We start from the raw sequence: 17,787 nt of genomic DNA on the forward strand, positions 1-17,787 counted from the left end.
TGCACCTCCCACACACCCTGATCAATAAAGACTGAAAGGAAATGCACTACTGAGGTGCCCGCAGGAGACGAGCTCCCTCTCTCCCCTTCAGGTCTCTAAGCCCCTGCAGCTAGAGCAGTCTTTCCCGAAGGCCATTGCAGGGACCTTACACTAGAGCTGAGCTCCACCCTCTCCCTCCTCAGACCCCAGCCCACCCCCACCCCGACTTTGCCAGCTGAATGGATCCAGGAAGTCACTTTGGGGATTCTGTTTAATGCAACTGAGTGAGCATTTTAAAACAACAGAGCAGGAGGAGCAAGATTTCTGGGCAGACATAGCTGCCCCTCCTAGCTGGGCTAATTGCTCATGTTCTGGAAGAATTCCTGCTCCCCCGCCCCCATCCCAAGCGTGTTTTCTGTCAAGGGCAGACATACTCCTTAGGCTTGTGGAGAACATGGGACCCAAAGGAGCTTCTGAGCTTTCAGAGTAGACACTGTACCCTTTGACCCTTCCTAGCATGAGATGTTCTTAAACAATTTTTGTTGAATGATTTCTGTCTGTGCCAGGATTCAGATATTTTTCCTCTTTTCTAATTTAATACAGAAATTGGCCTGGGCTCACCGAAGCCTTGCCAGGATTTGCAAACAGTCAGAGGCCCATGGGCTCCATTTCTCACCAGCTTCCAAGAATGTTGGGGCCACGAGGTGATGGTGGGGAAGGCCGAGACAGGACAGGCATGTTTTCTGCCAGTCTCGGGGATGATCCTGAACTGGCTGCAGAGCGGCAGACGAGCCAGAGGAAAGGCGCAGCCCCCAGTCCCTTCCACACGTCTCTGGCTCTGGTTCCTGGGGAAGAGAGACACGTGTCTGAAACTGGGCACGAAAGCCTGGTTCCCCGAAGCTGAGGGAAGTAAGTAGGGCTCCCGGGGCAAGGCGGACACGTTGAGTTTGGGCCTGGCTGTAGCAAAGGATGTGAGGGTGGGTAGAACAGGCTCCCACTGTCTCATGGCAGCTCCCCAGGGCTCGGGCTCTGCTCCTGCTTAGCCACAGCCGGGCATTCCCAGCACCGTTCCTGTTCCTCATGTTTAACCCACTGGTCTGAGACCACAGCCCCAGCAAACACAACACTTAGAAGGGGACAGCACCTCAGGCGCTGGTGGGAGCCAGGCAGAAGGCCTAATCCGGGTGGCCGGGCTGTGGACAGTAGGGCGTGGTGGGGACTGGGGCAGCAGGAGAGGCTACACCCCGGAGATCCCCTCCTGGGTCCCATTCACTTGTGGTCATTTTGGAATAAACAGGTGCACCACTGTGAGCCCCCTCCCCCCGTGTCCCTTGAGAAGCTGGAAATCCAAATTTACAGGAAATCTTAATTGTTTTTTAATGTTGGCAACAAATTGAAATTAAGACCTCACACTGCACTAGTGCAGAGAAGGCAACGGCACCCCACTCCAGTCCTCTTGCCTGGAAAACCCCGTGGGTGGAGGAGCCTGGTGGGCTGCAGTCCATGGGGTCCCTAAGAGTTGGACACGACTGAGTGACTTCACTTTCACTTTTCACTTTCACTCATTGGAGAAGGAAATGGCAACCCACTCCAGTGTTCTTGCCTGGAGAATCCCAGGGACGGGGGAGCCTGGTGGGCTTGCCGTCTACGGGGTCGCACAGTCAGACACGACTGAAGTGACTTAGCAGCAGCAGCAGCAGCATGCACTAGTGAATGGAAACATGACTGGCTGGTCAGCAGGTAGATTGTTCCTTCAGGTCTAGAAGGAAGGAGGCGACTGTCTGCCCTGCTGATGCTGGGATGGGGGATAATTAGTGCCACCTCCCAGGGCTGTTGGGAGCATAGCTCGAGTTAAAGACCAGAAAATGCTTAACAGCATGCTGGGTGCATGGAGAGCGTGCCTTAAGGGTGAGCTGTCCCCAGTCTTGTATTTAACTGTTGGGCACTCTCAGAAGCCTGGTCTCAGTTGGGCCCCATGCTGGGCACTGGGGGCTTCCCAGGTGCGTGGATGCGTGCTAAGGCGAGCTTGTGACCCTATTGACTGTAGCCCACCTGGCTCCTCTGTCCATGGGATTCTTCAGGCAAGAATACGGAGTGGGTTGCCATGTTCTCCTACAGAGGATCCACCCTACCCAGGGATCAAACCTGTGTCTCCTGTGGCTCTTGCATTGCCGATAGATTCTTTACTGCCGAGCCACCTGGTCCCGGAGGCCGAGTCAACCTGCAGGGGAGCGTGGTGTGTGCTGGTGGTGTTGCGGGTGATAGAACAGCATGGGTAAAGGCTCAATGGCATCACCACATCACAGCTCGAGGCTGGGGCCGATCAGAGTGAAGGGTGCTGGGGGAGAGGCAGGAATGAGGTTGGCAAAGCCTTCTGTGCCAGGCTAAGGGGCCTGGGATCCCAACATACTATCAGTGGAGTCAAGAGGTTGGTTTGGGTTCTAAAGAGATGGAAACACCTCTCTTAGGGAGTTCGGGGCTCATGCCTTTTGTTAATACTATTCCAAATACCTCTCCCTGTGGCCTAAGAGCCTGAGTTTTCACATATGTGTAAGGAAGTACACGATGTCTCTACATTGCCCCAGTGGCCCCGTGAGGTTCCCTTTCCTGGACGAGGTCACTGAGGTTCGGAGAGGCTGGGTGGCACGGCTGGGGCATGGCAGATGTGGTTCACACACCCGGGTGCCCGGATGCTGGTCCTCTCCCCGCTGCCCACGGCCCTGACTGTCTTCCATCCGTGACTCTCTTGGCGTTTCCCCCGGTGTGTGTCTTTCTCCTCTCTCTAGGGTGTGTTCACCCCCCACCCACTGACTTATTCCCTTCACACATATATACAGAGCACCTACTCTGAGCACAGTCTAGGTGCTAGAAGTGTCATGTCAGCAGGCCTGAGGTCCTGCTGCAAGAAGTCACATTCCCGTGGGGTAGACAATAGACCGCTTCCCCCCTCCCAGGGATGACAGTGCAGGCAGAGAACATTTTGATGAGGGGAGCCGACGCCTGTCCTTCCCTCTGACTCTTCGGCCCTGAAGTGTGAGGCTCTTTCCTGCCCCCAGGACTCCCCCACACCTTCCTCCCAGCTCCTGGAGGCCTCCTGATAGGCGAATAGGGAAGCCTCAGAGCAGCCTGTCCTTGGCCTCCCCTGGGGAGCTGGTGGTTGTCAAAGTAGGAGTGAGAGTCCCCGTGGATGAGGAAGGCTGGGCAGCGTCACTCCTTGGTGACAGCTCTGGGAAGCGGCAGAGCTTGTCACCTGCAAATCCCAGCAAGGAGGTGACCGTCGAGCCGGAAGAGCAGAGGGTGCGCTCCCCCCCGGCTGTCCCTCCCATCCAGGTTCCTCCTTGTCTGCCCCCTCTGCTGCGGGAGTTGTAGCTGAGTGACCCTGGAATCCGCCTCTGCTGCCTGAGGGGTCCCTTGGTGGCATGTCTCAGGAGGGCTGGGTGCACAAATTTAATGTCAGATTCAGAGGGTCTGCTTACCTGGTTTTGAGTGTTTAGCACCTGATGAAGGGTCAGGCACATAGTAGGGGTTGAGGAACTGTCTTGTGAATGAATGAATCAATGAGTAAATGAATTCTCATAGGATGACCATGGTCCCACAGACTTCCGTGAAACACAGGCTGGAGTTGTCCATGGAAAAGAAGTCCTAGTAGCGTAACTATTCTTGTCCCTCCTTCCCTGATGCTCAAGGTTGTTGGTCTCCACCATAGATGCTGGAGGTTTGAGTCACCGGGCTGTACGGATGTACGGTTTTAATGTCCGCACTTTGGCCCAGTGCTGTCCAAAACCTTTGCTCTGTTCCACTCGTGCTCACGTGGGCGGGTTTCTCAGTTTCTCTGAGCCTCCGTTCCACGACAGGGAAACAGGGGCAGTAACGCTCAGTTGCAGGGTGTGGGAGGTGAAAGGTGGTGATGTGAGGAGGTGCCTGGCACAGGTCTGGGAAGGTCAGAGCTGACCAACGAGGTACAGCCATTGCTTCTTTGTCTATGATGTCTGTCAAACCAGCCCCGCTCTTGTCCTTGAGAAGCTTGGCTCTTTTGGGGACACGCTGGCTTCCCTTAGTGCAGCAGGAAGGCCAGGGGCCTCGGCAGCCTCGAGACGCCGCCAGCGCCCTCTGCCTGGCTGGGGAGTCACAGTGGAGGTGAGTCTGGAACTGGTTTTGACCACACGTTGGCAAAGTGGACAAGTTGGGGAGGGTGCTTTCCTGTGTAGACCTTCAGCGTGTCCCGGGAGGCGTGGCGCGGGGCTGGCACGGGGCTGCGGCACAGGGGGGCCTCAGAGGGACAGAGCTGGCCAGGACGGCCGAGCTTGGATTGATCCTGAAGCTTTGGGAGCCAGTCGGGTCCTAGACATTGAGGATGCGGCAGCTAAGGGTGCAGAAGGGCCCCCAGTCCTCAGCGGGCACAGACGGGAGGAGGCGGTTAACAACGTAACAAACTTGTAGGGGCTGGAGGCCCCGGTGGTGCAGCAGAGGGAACGGCCCTCTGAGCAGCGTCCGAGGGTGCCTCGCCCGTTCCGTGGGAATGTCCGCAGCTCTCAGCAGAGCGCGTGGGGGCAGCACCCGGGCCTGCCAGTGAGACGGGCCTCGGGGCTCCAGTGGGCCCCCTCTGACCCTGCAGTGCTCTGCGGCAGCTCCTCGCGTGTCTGAGAACTCAGCCCTCTGCCTTTGGCTCTGGGCTCCCCGTGTCACAGCGTATGTTCACCCATCTTCTCAGCCACCCATTTGCTCTCTGGTTCCACACTTCTGGGTCCCTGCTCCCAGCCTGGCCCAGGCGGTCAGCACAGTGCTCTGCCTGGGGGCAGAGGCTGGCAAGACAGCGCAGTGACCCGAACAGGTTCCCGTGACGCCAGGCGCCGTGGGCTGCATGAAGGACAGGGCGGCTTCCTGCTGCGTTCGAGGAGGCTCCTTACGTGCCGAATGTTAGGAATCGTGCTGAGGGATTTCACTTCAGAGGAGGGATATGTTCACAGCAGACAACTCTGTAATACCACAGGGAGCGGTGCTCTGACGCTTCTGAATTTTGCTGGGAGATCGGAGTTCCTGACGACCCCCTGGCTGTGCCAAAGGCACAGGTGACATGTGAACGGCCAGGGTGTCCGCAGTCTCTTCTGGGTCAGCGCCTGCTGGGCGGAGCTCGCCCCTTCTTCCTCATCATGTGGGGGAGCCTGAGGCCCGAGTGGCGGTGGGAGGCAGGCCTGATGAAGTAAGTAAGTAAGTCAGAGTTAGTCACTCAGCCGTGCCCGGCTCTGTGCGACCCCATGGACTGCAGCCACCAGGCTCCTCTGTCCATGGGATTCTCCAGGCAAGAATACTGGAGTGGGTTGCCATGCCCTCCTCAGGAGGTCTTCCTGACTCATGGATTGAACCTGGCTGTCCTCATCGTACGGGGGACCCTGAGGCCCGAGTGGCGGTGGGGAGGCTGGCTGAGGGCTTGCCCTGTGTCGTCAGCCCTGGGCCCGGGCTCCTGATCTGCACTGCTCAGGTGTGTGCCGATCCCACCCGGTCCAGCTCTGGCGCTGAGATGACCCATCCACTCTGCAGCCTCTCCCAGTCCACAGCCGCTGCCTCCCACCCAACCAGCTAGATAGGAGCTTCTGGAGCTCACACACACACCTCTCAGGGCTGGGGCGGGTGGCGCCAGCCGCTGTTGAGGTCACTTTACTCACAGGGTCCCCTCCCGTTTCTCACCTCCTGCTAGACCCACCTGAGGAGGGGGCTCTGCTCCTCCAGTGGAGTCTCATCTTAGGGCCCCAGTGGGGAGCAGGGCCCGCAGTGCTCGGGATCCATGTTTGACCCTCAGGGCGTGTGAGAAGCAGGAACATAGCCTAGGTCTGCCTCCCTGCCTGTCCTCAGCCACCTCACCAACTTTCATCACCCAGGGCACTTGCTGCTTCCCTGTTCCCCTCCCCGGGAACCTCCCAGGTGCTGTGACCCTGCTCCCCACGATGGCATTTTCCCTCTTCCTTTCCTGGGGTCAAAGAGCGGCAGGGAATTAGAAAAATATGAATCATGGGAGGAATGAAAAATCATTGTTTTCAAATGCCCTGCCAGTGCCCAACTGCTGACATTGGCCCGGGTGTGGGGAGGGGGCTGGGCGGGCTCACGGTCTCTGAGACTGGTGGGGCCAGTGAGGGTGTCACATGGCATCGCTGCCAGGGCCTCCCCGAAGGGCTTCCTCCGGAGCAGACTCCATGCCAGGCCCCAGGGCTGGAGCTCACGGGGGCACGGGGAGGCTGGTGACGCCCAGGGCTCTCCAGGGCCAGGGCCGCTGTCAGAAGGAATCAAGGTCCCCGTCTTCCCCTGCTCCTCTCTGTCAGCGCCCTCCACGCGGACCTCAGACAGATCCTTCTGTGTCCCGCGGCCTTGGCAGAGCTGCGCTTCCCTGGTCTGCAGCCTTATCCCGTTTTGATGAGCTCTCTGGTGGTGAGTGGGAGGGCTGGGCCTCCAACCAGGCTGTTGGTTGCCCTGTGGCGGAGCTGGCGAGGAGAACCCCAGGTCTGGGTCACACACAGGTGCCTGGTGAGGCCCAGCATGGGCTTTGGAAAACAGCCTGGCTGCGCACTGTGGTCCAAGCAAGCCCTCCCTGGCGGCCCCGAGGAGAGCCCCGGCGGGGCCAGAGAAAGAACTCAGGTATTTGACCTTCTGTCATTTGATGACAGCTCTACTGAGTTCCTGAGTCTGTGCTGTGTGCCTGGGATTTTGCTGGTTGCTTTAAATATGGTGTTGAGTTTGGTTCATGGTAACAGCCTGAGAGGTTAGAACTGGTATTGCCTCCATTTCACAGATGAGGAAACTGAGGCTCAAATGGGCAAAATATCAAGCCCAAGTCACAGGGAAAGATGGCAGCTGAGCCCACCCTGGAAAGCCTGCAACCTGATGAAGTGATGGAATAGGCAGCTTCTTGGAAGTAATCTACACCAACATGGGCAATGGTTTAAGGCAGCTTTGTTTCTTTGTTTGCACAGTAACCATTTGTTGAGGCTCCATCTAGATTCTGGGCATTGAACTACTTGCCTGGGAGTGGAGGAACCCGCCTGCACCCTAGAGACCTGCAGAGATCCTCAGGCCCAGCAGAGTGTGGCCTGGTGCAGGCTTGGGGATTCAGTGGTTTCACCCTCATGGGAGGAGTCACAGTGGGGGACATGGGGGCTGAAGAAGGGGCTCTACCTGCCTCCCATTTTTGTGCATAATACGGTCTTAGCAATTCCTGTCCTGCTCATTTGCATTTCATGACAGTTTGATATTTTGAGCAGAGGCTAGAGTCATGTTTGTTCTTGCTTTGCCTGCGAAGCATTTGCAGAGAAGCGAGTGGTAAAGAAGATCTGCAAAGGGAATGTTCATTCTCATAGTGAGACTGGGCTTTTGCAGCCCCATTTGTGTGTTATAAGATGGGCACGAATGAAAATGCTCACTGGCAGCCCACAGACTTTCTGCCCAGCTTTACAGCACTCTCTTCACCGCCACCTCCACTGTGATGTACAGGCCTCCTCCTGGAGGGCTCAGAGAGACCTTCCCAGTTATGTCAAAGGCTCCGAGAAGCCACGAAGTAGAGCAGGCTTGTGCCTGCTTCTAAGGCCCTACAACAAACTGCTCCAGGCCTGCCTTCTCCTCACTGGGTGCTTAGGCGCCTTAGTTGGCAGAGCTTGGCTCAGAGGAAGAGGTGGTAACTTTCCTGACGGTTGAGCGTAAGGGACGCAAACCCAACCAGCAGCTTGCCCCTGCCCACCCCGGCAGGGCCCCACTGCCTGGACCAGCCTCTTCTGTCCTGCCCTGTCCTTCCACCTCGGCAGGGGAGAAGGTCACCTCTGCCCAGTAGCCGCAGGCCACCTGCCAGGGCTCACTGGTATCCAGGGTGGAAGTCTGCCATAAAGAAAGCCAGCTCTTACATTATCATGCAGAGCCTGCATCCTTTCTTATTTTCTATTCCAGAACAGAAACTTGGCCGCATCTTTGCATAAGCAAAAGGTGCGTTACAGTGTATTTCCCCAAACAAGAGAGGTGTGGGCCTCTCTCTGTGCAGAGAAGCCCTGCGGCTTTGAACATTTTCCCCAAGGTTTCAAGATTCAAGGATCAATTTCTCAGACAGGGCTCAAGGACGTTGTCCCCGCTTCCCCTCCTCCTGTGGTCTGGACAGAGGTGAGTAGCTTCTCCCCAGCACACAGGAGGCCTCAGGAGGGCAGGGAGGGGTGGGCAGGCTCTGGGGCACTTGGCTTGGTCTTCAATCATTACAGGGCATTGTGCACCCTGCTCCTGCCATGTTTTTGCCCGTTTCCTCTTGTTCCACATTTTCCGGTTGTTCTCTCATTCACCCATTCAAAACTGTTCACTGAGCACCTACTGTGTGCTCAGCACTGCTAGGGACACAGCAGTGAGTGAGAAGAGGGGTGCCTCCCCCATCGAGTGCATAGTCCAGGATGGGAGCAGCTACTTTTTCTAAAATTTATTTTTATTTTTAACACCAAAAGCTTTTTGTATTGGGCTGTAGCTGTATAACAATGTTGTGATGGTTTCAGGTGAACAGTGAAGGAACTCGGCCATACATGTGCATGTATCCATTCTCCCCCAACCCTCTTCCCATCCAGGCACATAACACTGAGCAGAATTCCATGTGCTATACGATAGGTTTTTGTTGGTCATCCATTTTAAATATAGCACTGTGTACATGACCTTCCCAAAGTCCTTAACTATTCTTTCCCTGGAGCAACCATGAGTTCCTTTTCTAAGCCTGTGAGTCTCTTTCTGTTTTGTAAGTTCATCTGTGTCATTTTTTTTAAGATTCCACATGTAAGAGATGTCATATGATATTTCTCCTCTGTCTGACATACTTTACTCAGTATGGCATTCCCCAGGTCCATCATGTTGCTGCGAATGGCCTTATTTCATTCTTTTTAATGGCTGACTAATATTCCACTATATATATATGTATACACACACACCATATCTTCCTTATCCATTCCTCTGTCTATGGACATTTAGGCAGTTTGCATGTCTTCTCTATTGTAAACAGTGCTGCATCGGGCCATATTTTTCTCCAGATATATGCCCAGTAGTGGGGTTGCAGTGTCATATGGTAGCTCTATTTTTATTTTTTTAAGGAACCTCCATACTCTTCTGGGAGCAACTACTTTGAAGGGCTCACTGTGAGCAAGGGATAGTCGTGCTGGGGGAGGAGCATGAGAAACCAGAGGCGCAGTGAGTGCCAAGGTCCTGAGGAAGGGCAGGACTCCCCGTTTAAGGAGCTCAGACTGGATCATCGTGAGCGAGGGGAGGGCAACCTGAGAAGCAGCAGCGGGCTTCCTCCCGTTGAGGGGGAAGGCCCTGGGGTGGGGCTTGTGGGATGCTCGCAGGGTGATAACTGCCCTCCTCCTTTGAAACACATTGATTGCCCTTTGCTTTTTCAAATGCTTTTCTGGGTATTTCAAGAATCCAGAGGCTAAAGAGGGAATTACAAGTATGAACCATTGCACATGCAGGAGGAGAAGGCAGAGCTGTCAGGAGGGAGGGTTCCTGAAGGAAAGTAGCTGAAGTGGAGCTCAGAGAAGCAAGCCAGGGCCACCGTAGACAGGGTCTCACGTGCCAGGCTGAGGCCTGTTCCTGAAAGCACGGGGGAGCCATCGAGGGTTTCAGGCAGAGGAAAGAGGAAGTCGGACCTTTTGGCGTGGCAGCCGTCATGAAGAATGATCCATGAGGGTGGGCGTTTGGGCAGGACATGGGGCGGGAAGGAGCTGCTTCCTGTCTGCCTATTGAGAAAGTGGAAAGGGGGTTGGGGAGGAAGGGGCATTGGAAGGGAGATGTTGGGAAGCTGCCTCTGTCTTTGTGGCTTTTTGTGCCGTGTCCATGAGCTCTCTGCTTGGCAGAGATATTGCCACTGTGTCCCTATTACTGAGGCTCATTCCCGGGGGTCTCCATGCCACAGTGGACCCTGCTGGGAGCATCCTGTGGGGACTGGGGTACAGCTGGCTTTGCAGGGCTGTGGCAATTTCACAACCCGCTGAAAAGTTGGCGTGGCCCTGGGGGGCAGGGCAGGGCCCCCTCCTCAGCACAGCCAGCCTCCTCCATGCCCCACAAGCCCTGCGTTCTGCTCTTTCTGTTCCTGATGAATCCCAGCGTGGGGACTGGGAGCCGGACACCAGAGGGGGACGTGTTTGCAGGCGTGGGTTCAGTCACACCACCTAATGGGCAAGAAGACACGCCCCGCCAGCTGGTCACTGCGGGGTTCCCACCCGCTGGGGGCCTGCGGGGGCCGGGCCATCAGGAGGGCTTGAGAGTGGGGATCTGGGTTGGGGACCACCTAGCAGGTCCAGCAGCTGCCCAGAGGTGCCTGTGCTGTAGCGAGAGGCTGGGGCACACCCAGCCCAAAGCCCCGATCCCAAAGAGTCACACTATGTGGGGCTGTGTCCCTGTGTGGAAGGGCGGGGCCTTTCTAGGAGAAACAGAGAAAGGTGCACCTCAGTGGGGGCACCAGGGCAGGCAGGGCTGGGGCACCTCAAGGGCAGGCCTGGCTTCCGTTTTGGCTCTCTGCTGGGCATGCTCTGGACATGCCATGTCTAGCTCCTCAGCAGTCCTGGAGGCCCAGTTGGTCTCCAAGGCCAGAGACAGGGTGCCCAGCCCCACTGCCAGGAGCTGGTGGCTGGTGGGCCACTCAGAAGATACAGCTGGGCCTTGTGCAGCAGCCCGACACCCTGGTCCTGAGCGCCTGGCCCTCACCCCCAGCAGGAGGTGGGGCTTTGCCCCGAAGGGCTTGGCACCTCGTGGTGGGGTTCCTGGGGGTCTGTCCCCCTTCTGTCTGGGATCAGGAGTCAGGGTCAGACCCGCCCACTGTCCAAGGAGGACATAAGACCCCTTCCCCGAGATGAGAGTGGCCACCCTCAGCCCCAGTGGTGGGGCCAGGAGACAGGAGGGTCTTGATGGCAGGCTCTGGGCCAGCAACTGAGGAGGGGCCAGCCCTGCATCTCCTTCCTCCCTCGGGGACCAACCTCAGTTTCCTCATCTCTCAGGAGGGGTGACACCCCTCCTTCTGGCCTCAAACAGCTGTTGGGAGCATCAAAGGAGATAATTCTGTAAACTCAGCCCTGAATCCCTTCTGAGCAGCCAGCTACCCTGCCGCTGTCTTTGGGCCCCCAGGCATAGCTGGGAGCAGGACTCCATTTCGGCTATCTGAAGTCACCCAGACTTTGGGGACTTGATGTGAACCTGTCCCCTCCCAGGTCCCAGAGAGCAGGTTCAGGCTCGCTCTGCTTTCATCTTCTTCCCAAGTATCAGAACTGTTCTTTTCCTCTCTCCCGTGCCCCCGTTCTTCACTCAAAGCATGACCTGGGAGTCAGAAGTGAAGGGTGTAGAGTGAAGCTTGCCATTCACCCCTGTCTCTGTCCCCTCTCTTCTCTCATGCCCGCCCCTGCTCCCCCCAGGGGCAGCGGAACCTCCCTGTATCACTGCCGTCTTCTCTTCTACACCACAACTTTCAGTCCAACTCTCTTGAGCCAAATTGGCCAGGCTCTGCTTGTGAGAGATAAAATGATACTTTGGAGACATACAAAAAAAACACAAACAAACAAACAAACCTCTCTCTTAAGAAAAACTGACTTTTAGGGTTATCGTCTCACTGTGGACCAAAAAGTCTAGGTCTAGTTTGACCCTCAGAGGTGGGCAAGGACATCGGGTTTAGAGGGGTGCACCCTGCCTGCCACCGTGACCTCCTGGGGGCTGCGGGGTGATGGCTTAGCAGCAGTGACAACCACAGCTTTGCTGTTTTCCCCAGGATCATTCCATCACACACGTGTGGACGTCCAGTCCTCACAGAGTGAGTTGAGCCTGTCATCTTGTTTTACGGAAGGGAAGGTGCAGCGTGGGTGAGCTGGCTCCACCTTGCCAGTTATAGTTCACCTTGTCGGCGTGGGACTCAGGCCAGCGTTCACTCCCTCCAGACTCATGCACGAGTTGAAGTGACCATCCTATAGGCTATCAGTCATCGCTTCCCTGGAGGAAAGCCAGGTCTGGGCAGAGAAACAAATTACAGTTGGAAAGTAGATTTGTGGGCAGGAGGCTTCCCATAGGGGCCACATGTAGGGCTGGCTGGAGGCGTCCCAGGACCCCTCTGTGCACATTCGCTCTGCCTTCCGTGGGTGCCATCTCAGCATACAGCAGGGTGACAGTGATCACCATGCTCTTTGTCTAGCATGCCCCATGTGCCTGCCCATCCCATCCATCATGAATCGATTTTACTTGCTAACTCTCAGATTTCCCAAAGGGTTTTCCTGCTGTTTGTAGGTAGCAATTTCCATTGCTCAGATAGAGATTCTAAAAGTTGGCATTCTGGGGGAGAAGGGCCCTGGCCTGAGATGACAGAGCGGGCTCTGGGAGAGGCATTTGGCAGGATCTGCCCTCACAAGGGGAAGGTCAGCAGCCTCCAGGGTTTGGTCTGCACACAGGGAGGGCGTGCACGACGAGTTCATGCCTCTCCATTGAGTGATGGCATGAGTGGATTTGTTCTCTTGACAAGTGTGTCCTGAGTATCTGCTGGGTGCTGCTGCGTCCTGAGTGCTGGGGACATGCAGGGGAAGCACAGAGGACTTGGGAAGTCGTGGACCCCGATGCTTGCTGGGAAGCAGATGAGATCTGGAGGCTGGGCCTCCAGAAGAGTCAAGCCTGGTCAGGAAGTGAATGAATGAAGTGGGTGGTAGTGAGGGCACTGTTTCAGGTAAGATCCTGAGAGTGTGTGAGGGTGGGGTCCATGGGGAAGGGAGACTTGGTTGGCCCTGAACCCGGGGTTAACCTTCCAGTGTTTCCGGAAGGCCATGCTGGCTATGCTGTGGGGAGTGGGGGTTCCTCACCTTTCTTGTGGACTCCTCTGGCTTCTGGTGAGGCCCATGGGTACCTGTTCAAATAATGTTTGTAAATGTAAAAAATAAAATACATACGTGTGCTAAATCACTTCCATTGCGTCTGACTCTTTGCGACCCCATGGACCGTAGCCGCCAGGCTTCTCTGTCCATGGGATTCTCCAGGCAAGAATACTGGAGTGGGTTGCCATGCCCTCCTCCAAGGGATCTTCCCGACCCAGGGATCCAACCCGTGTCTCTCTGTCTCCTTTATTAGCAGATGGGTTCTTTACCACTAGCGCCACCTGGGAGGCCCAAAAAAGAAAGTAAAAAATGATAAAATACAAAGGAAGCCAACTGTGTCAGCTGTAGTTCCCAAAACAGAACACAGAAAGCACCTTTGTGGTACAGCAATATCTGCCCTTAATTAGCACATTAAAAATTAGATCTGGTGGCCGTCTAGAATGAATCCGCTTTCCAAGCTGTGATGAGTACAGATAATACCTCACAACCACCAGCAGCACCTATGGAGTAATTTCTACCAGTGACAGTCCCAGGGTTGCCCCTGCGACTCGCGTTTGTGCCGTGTTCACCCTGGCAGAAAAGGCTGCGTTGCAGTTAGCGGCTCCAGCGCTTAGACTGGGCAGTGTCCACATCCCAGTGTAGGCTCTCGGTGGAGATTCCCTGGGGTGGTCGGAGGGGCTGCTGAGTAGAGAGGCGCGGTGCCCGGGCAGTGAGTGGTTGGCTGTAAGGGGGCAGGGGGAGCAGAGGGAAAGGAAGGGGTTGATTCAGAGCTGATGGTAATGCCTGAGCATAAAGTGTGGCAAGGAGGAAGGATTGGGGGGGGTGTGCCCCTGGAGCTGAGCTGGTGGCAACGCCATTTACAAAGCCAGGGCTGGTCTGTGAGCCTGTAGTTTCTGTTGACATGTCCCTGGTTGTCTTTCAGGTCAACGAAATCTATCACGATGAGTCCTTGGGGGCCCACATCAATGTCGTCCTGGTGCGGATAATCCTGCTGAGCTACGGGAAGGTGAGTGGGCACTGCAGGCTGGTGCCTTCCAGGCTCACCAGGCACCGCCCCCCCCCCCCTTCTGTGGGATGATTGGGGCCCTCCAGTGAGGCAAAGGCCCCCTTTAAAAGCCTTTATGTTGGCCAAAACCACCTTGCCTCTCCCCCGCTGCCCTCTGTTTCCTATAAGAAGCAAGGAACTTCTGAGCCACCCCTACTCTCCTTTCAACCTCACCTTCCCTTTAAAAATTGAGGTTCGGGTTTGCTGAGACCAACAGATCAGGAGGTGACTGCCATGGAAAAGCTGGTTTTCACCCAGTTTCTGGCCCTGCAGGGCCATACGGGGAAACGCCAGGGCTGGTCGGGAGGCCTGGGGAAGGAGAGGGAAACTGTGGGTGAGCACCTTCATTATGGTTTCCTCGGGAAGGACCAGGTTAATCAAGGGTAAGCAGGCTTAGGATTGGCCAGTGTGAATCATTTCAGTGGGCTCTGGGGAATCAGGGCTGCCTCTGAGTGTCTGGTACCTGGCCCTTGGGGATTTGCTCTGGGAATAGTGGGCTGGAGTGTGAGCGCCTGATGAAGGAGATGGCTGGGGGTGTGGGCTCTGCATTGGTTGGTTTGCATCTGAAGAGCATACGCTTCAGAGTGAGCTCTTTACTGACTCTAGGAATTGGTTAAGCCTGGGAGGGACGGTTCCTCCCAGGTCAGCAAGGCCCTGGACATCAAAGCATCAGAAATGCAAAGTTGAGACTCCTGCATTGACTCGGTTTGACTTCTGCCTGTCTTCAGCCGGTGTCCTCTTCTCATGCCACGTAGCTTCTGTTCTCACCAAGCAGTCTTGCCCTTCTTACACCCCTTTGCCGTCAGACTTGAAGCCTTTTTCCTATCAGCATGCACAGGTCTATGCAAGCAGGGTTAGGAAGTCCCCAGACGGAAAGAAAGCTCTCCTGAAAGGAGAGCTGGTGAGGAAGGAAGGAGCCTCGTGGTGCCAGGCCAGTGTGAACTGAGCCAGGCCTCTGCTAAGCAACTTGGGAGCACTTTACTCGAAATTAACTCAGTCCAAGGACAAAGGAGGAGGTGGAGCTATGATGATCCCATTTTGCAAGTAAGGACTTGTGAAACTTCAACTGAGGTTTAAGGCAGTTCGGTGGCGTGAGTAGCCAGTGGCATCTGGCTGCTTAGGAGTCCAGCTTCTCACCCTGACAGCCAAATTCTGGAATCCGTGGTCTGACCTCACTCAGTATGAATAAAGTCAGGTCATATTAAGATGAAGCTGAGGCACATCAGGCAAGGTAATTATGTGGAGGGTTAAGTCCTCTACTCAGAGGCAGAATCTTCGTCTCACAAAATGAAAGTGAACTGCACATAACGCACGAGGCCTGCAGGACAGAAATGACAGCGAAGGCCTCTGGCTGGACAAACTCCAGCGATGCTGGACCTTGAGCCCACTGTTCCTACCTTGGGAAGCGTGTCACTCTAAAGTGGTGCAAGCGACCGCTGCGGAGGGCGGCAGTCATGGTCCCTCAATGTCCCAAGGACAACGTAAGATGTACGAAGCAGGCTGTCAGAGCAAGGGGGAAGTCTGCAAAAAACCTAACTGCAGGAGTCTTTCATACCCTTTCCGAGACCTTTAACAGATCACATTCTTAAAGGCATAGGAGTTTCAAATAATACAATACCCATGCTTAGTGGCTCAGTCGTGTCCGACTCTGCAACCCCATGGACTATAGCCCACCAGGCTCCTCTGTCCATGGAATTTTCCCTAGCAAGAATGCTGGAGTGGGTTGCCATTTCCTACTCCAGGGGATCTTCCCAACCCAGGAACTGAACCTATGTCACCTACACTGCAGGCGAATTCTTTACCACTGAGCTGCCTGGGAAGCGCAAATAATATAATGGGTAAAGTTAAATTAGTTATATCATCTTTTCCCCTTGCTATACCTATGGAAAGATATGCCTTCTTTTTGAGGAATCATAGAACACTTAAGAATTACAAATGTACTTTAGGTCCTAAAGAAAATTTTAGTGAATTTCATACAGCAAAAATTGTTTGGACTATACTCAGTGCTCTAAAACTAGATGGAGGAAAGGGATATATAAAAAGAATAAATCCAGTCTCTCTGAAAAAAAAAAAAATCTCCTGGGAAGAATACTGTTAGAGCCTCAATTGCAGACTATTGGGAAAATCAACCAAAATAAGAGTACTACAGATCAAAACCTGCGGAGTGTGGCCAAAGCTGGATTCAGAGGCAGGTGCCTTCCAAGATCACAGTGAGCGAATGAAACCAAGTTAACCCTGTATTCAACTCAGTAAGTTAGAACAGATATTAACACCTACCCAAACCCAAAGACCTAAGGAAAGTAAAAGTAAGGAAATAGTTCAGAAAAAGGCAAAAATCAATAAAGTAGAAATTAGAAAGTAACAATAGGATCCATCGAGAAGCGAGCCTTGGGAAAAGCAAACCTTTGGCATATTTAGTCTAGAAAAAAGAGAGGAAGCGTAAACTAAAAGAGCAGAAAGCATGGGTATAATGCAGCCCACAGTGGGGTGCTTGTCCTGGCTGAAGGGAAAGCTTTGGGAGCAGTTGCTGCCCTATACTCAGCTGTTGGGAGATCTCTGCCTGGGCCTTTTCCCCGCCCCTCCACCCTGACACCCGGTGGTGGTCTGTGCAAGGAGGGGCGTTCACACCTTCCTCTGCAGGTAAGCAGGCAGTTTGTGGCAGGGTGGGACATTCTAGGCATGCAGGCACAGCATACAGCGGGGTAAGGCTAGGGTGACCCACGCCTAGTGATACAGGTCCAGCCTCCGTTTGCCGACACAGGGCTTTGGAATGTCCGATGGGACTTGTGCGTCCCCACTAGAGCAGTCATCAACATGTTCCCTGTTCCTCCCCCTCCTCAGGCTGGGTTCCCCTGTCCTGGCCTGAGACCCCCTCATTAGCATCCTTCAGCGTCTGAGGAATTTTGAGGTTGGTAGCTTGAGGGATGGGCAGGATTACATCCAACCCTCTCCCCACTTTTTGCTTCTGCAGAGGGCAGGGGGTAGGAAGAGGAGAAGAGCTACCAAGTGGTCAGGGCACTAAAAAGAAAAACTGGAGGATTGTGTGTGGTTAACTGCTTACCAGTGCTGGCAAAGTTTTGGTTCTTATTTGGCCCGCGAATTGTCTGTCTCCTTCCCAATGCTGATTACTCAATGGAACAAAGCCTCGGTTATTTTAACTACTTCCTGACAGGCTTTGTGCTAAATTGTCCCCACCCAAAGATGTTTCTTCTTGTTTTTCTTTCCTTAAGTATCTCACACAGGTAGAAACCTGGTAGAAACCAGTAGAAAATCTGAAGGTAAGATTTTGAGAAACTCTGGGTCAGGGACCCAGAAGATCTTGGGAAATTAAGGATTTCTTAGGGAAATGGGAAACCCCATAATCATGTGGGAACTCAAGTGCTTCATTGTTTTCAAAGTTATCTTAAAATTACCTCTAAATAGAGAATCAGATAATCTGTTTTTGCCAGTATATTCTTATTCATTTGCAAGGGATTATTAAGCAAAGATAATGCAATATCATATAAACAATTTCAGAATATGTATATGTTCTAAAATCCACCCAATTTCTCTTTCAGGCCAATATGATTCCTACATGCAAAGTTGCCAAAGGTAGCATATTTAAGACAAAGTACAGACCTGTTTCACTTCTAAAAATAGATGTAAAAAATCCTGAGGCTTTAAGCCTTTCATTCAACAATGCACAAAGAGAAATTCCCCTCATGATAAAATAGGGTTTATTATAGGAAGGTGATGATTGTTTAATATCAGAAGGTCTGTTCATATGATTTGTCACATCCATGCACCTAAGGACAAAGCTCATCATCTGACAAGCACTTGTTGAGGGTTTTTGTGCATCAAAGGCTGCTGTGTTTCACTGTCATGATCCCGGACCTCGGGGGCTGCTCTTGAGTGGAGGTGCAGACAAGGAAACAGTTGTAACTG

At 54.0% G+C, this 17,787-nt stretch overlaps 1 protein-coding gene across 1 annotated transcript in view; it reads left to right on the forward strand.

The window, feature by feature from the left end:
- ADAMTS2 (ADAM metallopeptidase with thrombospondin type 1 motif 2) overlaps positions 1-17,787 on the forward strand; it is a 254,991-nt gene that overhangs the window by 170,105 nt on the left and 67,099 nt on the right. The window contains exon 5 of the mRNA XM_043910722.1: positions 13,741-13,824. Within this exon, the coding sequence (XP_043766657.1) occupies positions 13,741-13,824 (84 nt within the window). The remainder of the gene's footprint in view (positions 1-13,740; positions 13,825-17,787) is intronic.

This window comes from Cervus elaphus, chromosome 9 (assembly GCF_910594005.1).
Source record: "Cervus elaphus chromosome 9, mCerEla1.1, whole genome shotgun sequence".
Classification (NCBI taxonomy): domain Eukaryota; kingdom Metazoa; phylum Chordata; class Mammalia; order Artiodactyla; family Cervidae; genus Cervus; species Cervus elaphus.